Source organism: Alexandromys fortis, unplaced genomic scaffold, assembly GCF_014885135.2.
Source record: "Alexandromys fortis isolate MF-2015 unplaced genomic scaffold, M_Fortis_MF-2015_v1.1 scaffold_282, whole genome shotgun sequence".
NCBI classification, from domain to species: Eukaryota; Metazoa; Chordata; class Mammalia; order Rodentia; family Cricetidae; genus Alexandromys; species Alexandromys fortis.
In genome coordinates, this window is record NW_026068199.1 from 543,153 (window position 1) to 551,580 (window position 8,428).

The 8,428-nt window shown below is 46.1% G+C and overlaps 1 protein-coding gene across 2 annotated transcripts; it reads right to left on the minus strand.

The window, feature by feature from the left end:
* Positions 1-2,515: 2,515 nt before the first annotated feature.
* Positions 2,516-5,578, minus strand: Rps9 (ribosomal protein S9). Of its 2 annotated transcripts, none has more exons than XM_050129850.1 (5): positions 5,554-5,578; positions 5,177-5,298; positions 4,859-4,981; positions 3,452-3,638; positions 2,516-2,762 (listed from the first exon to the last, which is right to left on the minus strand). In XM_050129850.1, exons 2-5 carry the CDS (start codon positions 5,271-5,273, stop codon positions 2,585-2,587), a joined length of 585 nt encoding a protein of 194 aa, XP_049985807.1. In that variant the 5' UTR covers positions 5,274-5,298; positions 5,554-5,578; the 3' UTR covers positions 2,516-2,584. The 2 variants fall into 2 exon arrangements, with proteins under 2 accessions (XP_049985807.1, XP_049985806.1); XM_050129849.1 differs by lacking the exon at positions 5,554-5,578 and adding an exon at positions 5,517-5,540.
* Between the last annotated feature and the right edge of the window lie 2,850 nt (positions 5,579-8,428).

Here is an 8,428-nt window from a genome sequence, read left to right on the forward strand (position 1 = left end):
CTGGGATATAGCACTTGTCCGGTGTTCAGAACTCAATGACTTACCCTGGAAGGTTCATTTCCTGGTTGTTATCCCCTTTCTTTTCCTTGTTTAATGTACATCAGACATGATATAACCCAGCACACTTCAAACTTGTTATTTAATTGCTGCTGAACTTGAAACTTCTGATCATCCTACTCCATCCTCCTAAATACCCAACTCACAGGCTTGGGCCACCTTGCCCAGCTCTGGGTCCTTTTCTGGCCAGCAGTCTGTTGTTCTGTGCCAGTTTTGTGCCAATGACAATGCTGGTTGTGTTGCTGTGGTTCTAGATTTATAATCTGAAGTTGGGTAATACCACCACCATGGCTGTTTAGAATGTTTCCATCTTGGAGGTATTTAGTTTTTTCATATATATCTTGGGCTATGACTGTCTTTTGAGTTTTGTGTAGCTGACTGTCCTGTCACTGGCCTTCAGAATACCGGGAGACGCAATCATCACCATATGCACTTTAGGATTTTCTAGTTCTGTGAAGGATGTCACTGGGGGACATTCACGGGGATTGTGCCGAGTCTCTACATCGCTTTGGTTCATATAGCCATTTTCACACTGCTGACTCATGAGCAGAGAAAACCTTTCCAACTTCTGTTGTCTTCAATCTCATGTGTTGTGTATGTGGAGTCACAGGTTCTCCACTTTTGGAGGGAATGGGCCATAAATTTGGGTAGACCGGGTGACTAGTGGACTACAGTCCCCAGCACTGGGATTTGATAACTTTACACAAATCCTGCAAACACACAGCTTTTAATGAGTACAGGGGGACCAAAACTCAGGTCCATGTGCTTGCACAGTCATGTTTTGCTGACTGGGCCACATTCTTAACCTTTGAATGTTTCTTCAGTTTTAACAGTTAAATCTTTCACCTTCTTGGTTAGATTTTTGCAAGGCTTAATTCATGTATTTTAATTCCATACTGAGGCTATTTTGGACTAAAAATGAACTGTTGTCTCTTCAACTCTAAGTGTACATTGGGATATCTTTCCAGTTCTCTGGGGAGGCTCCAGGGTGGGCTGGAGGCAGACTTCCAAATTACTATATAGTGTGAAGTCTAAGGACAGAAGCCACAAGTACTGTCCCCCACCACTGTTTACACCTAACCTACTATCCCATTCTCCCAGTGTAGGGGTAGTGAGAGGAGCCCCTGAGAGGAGTGCTGAGAGAATGGTGACTGGACAGGCAATGTGGATGGGATGCATGCATTCTCATACTGCATGCTTCTGGTCTGCACAAGGGTCTTGGGGAACCTTCCTATTCTCTTGTCTAGTTGCAAGTTTCTATACCCTGCCCTGCAACAAGGGCTCAGAGATTGAGAGGGGTCTCAATGGCATAATCCAGCCTTCTCCCTCACACTAACCTTTATATGAAATTAACTCCTTGGACAGCTCCTGCACCATGGCAGCTCCCACCGAACATCCTAGCACTTCAATGCACAGCAACAGGGGTGGTGCCTGGAGTCTGTTTTCTGTTGAAAGCACCAAAGCTTTTATTTCCTAACACTAAACTACACCTATCAGTCATTTCAGACATCAGCCTTGCTCCCTGGCAGATGATTCACTATAGCACTAAAGTAGTCAAGGAAACAAAAGACCAATCCACAGAAAAACCCCAAGTCCTCAAGCTTACCCATATCACAGAGGACCTAGCAGTAAGATGACTAGTTTAGCTAAGGGATTAAGACCTAAACCCTAAGCAGAATCCTGAGATCCGGACACTGTGCTTTCTGTGGCCACGGACTCAAAGCTGAGATAAAACCCCTTGCTGGCTGGAGGCCACTTAATGAGCTTTGTCAGCAGGAGCCTGCTTTTTGGAAGGTGAGGGCTCCCAGACAATCAACGGAAAATTATTTCCTGCTGAGCTTTTATCCCAAGCGACCTAACCAATCATGGATGGCAATTTCATCAACTGTGACCTCTGGATAGAAGTCTGTTGCTTGTAGCCTTTACAATGCTGTAAGGTTTTTTCCTGCATTAAAGCCAGCCATTTAACTGACCTAAAATCCTCTTTCAAGTACCGAAACACATTACCAAAGCAAATTGTCCTTACTGGATACTTGCTTTTCAATTTCAAGCAGTTCTTACTTCCTCAGAGATGAAACCGCACCCTCTATTCTGACTCAAGCTTCCCAGAAGGCAAAATAGAAAATGAGGAAGCCAGCCTCCCTCCTGACCACGAAAACACAAAACTTCAGCTGATAATTTCTTAAGCTGCCCCGGGGAAAGGGCTCACTGGCTTATTTCCTGCTAACCAAAACCGCATCTTGAGAAACAATCCCCAAAAGAGAAGCCACCTAGCAGCAAGTTCATACCAGTCAACCTCACTGAAGATTCATTCGGCTGCAGATGGCTGGGTTGCCATTTTCTTTCCACTGTTGCCCACTAAACACACACAGAGCATCTGGTCAAGCATGTTGCCTACATCTAACAGGGCTTCTTCCCACTGCAGAGGCTGTGTTCAGAGCAGAGGCACACCAATAAACCAAGAGTTAATTATGTTTTATTAGCCAACCGGAAACTAGACAATTCTCCAGTCTAGGGAGACATTAACTTAATCTTCTTCTTCATCATCACCAGCTCCGGCACCACCCTGGCCCTTCTTGGCATTCTTCCTCTTCACTCGGCCTGGTCGGCCACCACCGTAAGGAGACCGGAGGGAGAAATCAATGTGCTTCTGGGAGTCCAGACGAACAATGAAGGACGGGATGTTCACCACCTGCTTGCGGACCCTGGGTGAGAAGAACAGGTTAAAGGGACAAGGTGAGAGGTAAACAATTTTTGGTCCTGTCCTTGACAGCTGGCTGATGGGCACTCCTGACCTCAGTTGTCTATGGGTAGCCTTGGAACCAGAGCCTATACAAATGCTTTAGGTACTAAGGCTCACACCACCTCAGACAGAGTACATCTCTGCTCATAGATGAAGTTGATGAGGGAGAATCTGAGCCTATGCCCTACACAGCTCTCACGATTGGTGCTCATTTACATAAGAGTACGCAATTTCCCCTCACCTGAACCTCACTTCAGACAGGTTGATTACCAACTGGCAAACTAACAAATACAAATATAGCAATGAGGGTCTGTGTTGGAACTAACACAGTAACCTCCAATGTCCATTTCACCACCACCCCAACATCAACTCCATCCTCTCCGAGAGCACCAAGAGCTATTACCTGTCCAGCTGCTTGCATGCCTGGCAGAGACCTTCGCAAGGTGTACGGCTTGAGCCGCAGTGACTCTTGCGCTGGGCTATGGGGTTGTTCCCAATTCCCCATAAGCTTTCATTCTGAACCCTCAGGGTAAACTCAGATTTGTCAGCTCCAAAGGCTACACAGGAGATAGGGACAGCAGCTTAGCAAAGGAAACCAACATTGCAGACAAGGCAAAGTAAGGCTTACTTACAGGCCCAGCTGCAGCTTACCTGATGTGACGCTGGCGGATCAGCACACGGGCATGGTGAATAGATTTAGCCAAACCCAGCTTGAAGACCTGGGTCTGCAGCCGCCTCTCCAAGAAATCTTCAATCTTCAGGCCCAGGATGTAATCCAGCTTCATCTTGCCCTCATCCAGCACCCCAATGCGAACCAGTCGCCTCAGCAGAGCATTGCCTGGGGGGGTGACCCAAATAAAGACCCGACTTCCTCACCTCAGAGCCCCCAGAAGAGGCAAGTTACTACAACTTCCCCCACATTTTTGCAAAGAGCACAGGAGAAAAGAACGACAGTGACGTGCCTAATTGATAACCTCTCTTCTATACGCTCCAGGCTTGAGACACTGATATTGCCACTGGGTCACCCTTTCAGCAGGCATATCACAGGCTTACAGCTTTTCACTCAACCTTCATCTCTAAGACAGGCACTTTAAACTTAAGAAAACATGCTAACTTCACAAGAATCACAGTACCTGGGCAGCTAGGGCAAGGAGAGATCAAGATAATCCAGACTACATAGCACAAGACCCACAAGATATATAGAAGAAACAACCTCCATCTATCCTTCAGACTACTATTCCATTATGAGCTTGAAACACCATGAAGGTCCAGTCACCTAGCAATAAACCCTAAGTATAAAGAACCAAACCGAAAAAAAATGCACCCAGCATCCTAAAATACAGGCTCAATTCCCGACGTTTTATATAAATACCAGTTAGACACAAATACAAAAAAACCACCCAAACATAAAACATTCAGAATGTTTTATTAAGAGAAACTAAGTGCACACTGAGAAAGCTAAGACACGAGCACACCCCGCCATTAAGCTGTTCTTTGGTATTTGGTAGGCTAACCCAGAGCTCTAAAAAAATTAACTCATCTAGCCTCCTTGTGGCACAAACTGGTATTATTAAAGCGTTCGACTTCTAATCTGAAATCTGTCAATCAGGAAACAGACCCTTCCTGGTAGTCACATGTTAGTCTAGCTCTGAATCAAGGCAGTGCCAACACCACAACTCCAGGGCTTTTCTTTCCTAACACTAGCCAGATTGTTTCACGATAGAGATCCCTAGGAGGCTTTGACAATTTTTTCTTCTGCTTAATAAAACAAGAAACCTCATATACCTGCAGCTCTCCCCCATTCTCCTGTAACTCCAAAATATGAATCTGTTTCAACTATGTTGAAAATTCCAAGTGAGGTGGCTAATCCAACACTTCTAGATTTCAGTAAGTTCACAGGCGAGACTAGGCTGCATCTGAGTTCCGGGCCAATTTACGTCAAATATTCCCCACTAGCCAAATTTGTTCAGCGCCATACCTTCCAAGACCACAACACAGCCTAGAAACTCAACAAGCCCGCACGCGACCACCCATTCTTAAGACGGGCCCCATACACACCTTCAAAAAGACGCCGCGGGTCCTTTTCGTCCAGCGTTAGCAGCTCTCGGGCGGCCTTGCGGATCTTGGCCAGAGTAAATTTGACTCTCCACACCTCACGCTTGTTCCGGAGCCCATATTCTCCTACACGTGGTCGGGAGGGAACCACAGGGCCAGAGCCATGGGTTACTACTACACTGGCGACTTTAGAACACAAGACTAATCTAAACCACAATCCTCTGCGGCGATGGCGCCCATGACGAGCACGTGGGAGACCGACCTCATGACGGCCTAACTCTCCCTTCACCCCCAACCCGAAATTCCACCTTGGTCACTCACCGATGAGTTTCAGTTCCTGGTCGAGACGCGACTTCTCGAAGGGTCTCCGTGGGGTCACATAGGTCTTACGACAAACCCAACTTCTGGCAACCGGCATGTTGGCGTCTCTAGGCCTGCCGCGCCTGCGCAAATGGTCATAGTTGAAATAAAAATGTCGTGGGGCATGCGCAGCAATGCCCGGCTAGCATACCACAGCCCCGCACCAACTCGGGCCTAGCCAGATCCGCCTTAGGAAATTTGGAACTGAGATCGTCCCACCACCGTACTGTAATATGTCCGACCACCTTCTTCCCGCCCCTCTTCCCTAGTGTACACGTAAACTTATGAATGGCTCCGTTACCCCAAAAAGCCAACTAGACAGCATTCCCGAAGCTCACCTAGGAGCTCGCGACGGCGACAAAGAGACACGCCGCCGCAGAACCGCGATCTTATAGTAACGTCGCCTTGTCGTGACGTCACTACGCACCGCTCGCTGCTTCGCCTATCAGAAGCGGGAAAACCATAGAGTGGAGAGGTTGGGCCAGAGCGGCCCTGAGCTGGGCGGACTTACCAGTGAGGTGGTTAGGCGGCTGAATAGCTGAAGCGGGGACATTCTTGTTTATTCCAATCATTAACGAAGCTGTCACTTTTTAATTTTTTTTATTATATATATTTTTTTCGAGACAGGGTTTCTCAGTAGCTTTGGAGCCTGTCCTGGAACTCGCTCTCGTAGACCAGGCTGGCCTCGAACTCAGATGTGTGCCTGCCTCTGCCTCCCTTAGGCTGGGATTAAAGGCGTGCGCCACCACCGCCCGGCGAGGCTGCCACTTCTAGGGCAAAGGCATAGAGTAACGCTCTGAAGTTGTCACTTTTTGTTTTAGCAAAGACTCTTGGGAAATTCAGGGCCGCCTTGGTTCCCCACCAATGTCTCAGTCTCATAACAGTGTCCAGCCCTGGCTTTACAAATGCTAGAATTTTAGGGCCATATATTGAAGTTTGCATGCTGTGCTGGTTTGGTTTTGTGAGCTTGACACAAACCTAGATATATCCGGAGTGAGGAACTCTTAGAAAATACCCCCATCACCGTGGCATATTTCTCTATTGTTTTTGAGACAGGGTTTCCCATCAAATGACTGTGAATTCAAGAGCCTCCTGCCTATATTTCCCAAGTGCTGAGTTTACAACCCAATTTCCTGCACATACTTTATTCGTTTAGTTGGTACCCCTGCCCACTAGTCTTTCTACTTAGTCCTGGCTGTCCTGGAGCTGACAATGTAGACAGGCCTGGAACTCAGGAGGGATCCACCTGCCTCTGCCTCCCAAGTGCTGGTATTAAAGGCGTGCACCACCACACCTTTATTTATTTTTGAGGGGTAATAGGGACTATGCAGCTAGCCCTGGCTATCCTGGAACTATGTAGACAGGCTAGCCTCAGACGCATAGGGACGATGTCCCTGCCTGTCCCTGAGTAGCTACGAGGACAGGCCTGTAACACTAGGTCTAGATTGGGTATTCTTTACTTTTACTTCAATTTATTTATATACTCAGAAGGCAAGGATCTTGCTCATTTAGTCCGGGAAGAGAGGGGAGGGAACGGGTAGCAACAGGTAGACAGTTTACTATGTGTCATATATTTGATTTGTATTCTTATTTTACATGCATTGGTATTTTGCCTGTATGATTGTATGAGGGTGACAAATCCCCTGGAGCTGGAGTTACAGCTGTGAGCTGCCATCTGGGTGCTGGGAATTGAACTTGGGTCTTCTGGAAGAGCAGCAGGGCTCTTAACTGCTGAGTCATCTTTCCAGTCCCAATTCTTTTTTTTTTTTTTTAAATATTTATTTATTATGTAGACAATATTCTTTCTGTGTATATGCCTGCAGGCCAGAAGAGGGCACCAGACCTCATTACAGATGGTTGTGAGCCACCATGTGGTTGCAGGGAATTGAACTCAGGACCTTTGGAAGAGCAGGCAATGCTCTTAACCTCTGAGCCATCTCTCCAGCCCCCCCTAGCAATTCTTAACTTTTAAAAATGATTTAATGTGTACAGGTGTCTTATCTGCATATATGCACCTGTCCCATGTGTACACCTAGTGCCTTCAAAGGCCAGAAGGGGTTAAGATGCCCAGAAACTGGAGTTACGGATAACTGTGAGCCCTGTGTATGCTGTGAACCATACCGAGGTTCTCTGCAGGAATATCAAGTATTCCTAACCATCTCTCCAGCCCTTATGTATCTGAGACAGGCCTTCTTGGCCTGGAACTTGCTATGTAGACTAGGCTAGCCTTTAACTCAAAGATCCTCCTGCTTCTCCTGAGTACTGGTATTAAATGTACATAGCACTACACCCAGCTCTGTTTTTTGTTTTTTTTTTTTTATTTTTTCGAGACAGGGTTTCTCTGTAGTTTTTTTTTTTTTTTTGGTTCCTGTCCTGGAACTAGCTCTTGTAGACCAGGCTGGCCTCGAACTCACAGAGATCTGCCTGCCTGAGTGCTGAAAATGATGATACAGGCACTTGTGGGTGTTTGAAACTGAACTTAGGTCCTTTGGAAAAGGTCAACCACTGAGCCATCTCTATAGCCCCAAACCTGTAGCCCAAGCGAACCTCAAAATCATGATCCTCCGCCTTTGCCTCTTCAGCATGTCTTACTAGACTGGTATACACCACCACAAGCAGCTCATGCAGCATTTTTAGTTATGACCTTTATAAGCATCTGAAATGATTTGTAGAAATCTCAAAACGACCAGTGAAATGGCTCAGCAGTTAAAGTTGTTTGATAGCAAGCCTAACAATCTGAGTTTAATCCCTGAGACCCAAATGGTGAAAAAAAGAGAACAGGCTCTCTCATAAATTGTCCTGATCTCCACATATGTTCCATGGCACTTTGTACCCACACGCATACACATGTATGCAGATAATATATAAGCATAATAAAAAAATCTTCAAGGCACAACTTCGTGGGATGCAGAGAGGCAGAATCAGAAAGACCAAGTATAATGTCCCAGGCCTGGTAGTTATTAGTTTTGTGACCTGGGCAAGTCATTTCCCCTTTCCGTTCTCATCTAAATAGAGGATTAAAAGCTCCACATTCCAAAGATTGTTGTAAGGACTCAAAATACGAACATTTATTCAACAAATTTATTGAGAACTGCCCTTTAGAAAACAGAAGAGCCAAACAGAAGAGCAGTCTCAACTCTGAACAAGCTCACAGTTTGGAGACAGAAAAATAAAACAACATAGCTAGTAAGCGCCTTAAAACAGGAAAAAAAA

Bases quoted from the DNA above. Each gene is read 5' to 3' on its own strand.
- Rps9 (XM_050129850.1), bottom strand. From the start codon at position 5,273: ATGCCGGTTGCCAGAAGTTGGGTTTGTCGTAAGACCTATGTGACCCCA. The intron at 4,982-5,176 runs GTGAGTGACCAA...GACCACGTGTAG, and splicing joins CCAGGAACTGAAACTCATCG to GAGAATATGGGCTCCGGAAC. The intron at 2,763-3,451 runs GTAAGCTGCAGC...CTTCTCACCCAG, and splicing joins ATCCGCCAGCGTCACATCAG to GGTCCGCAAGCAGGTGGTGA.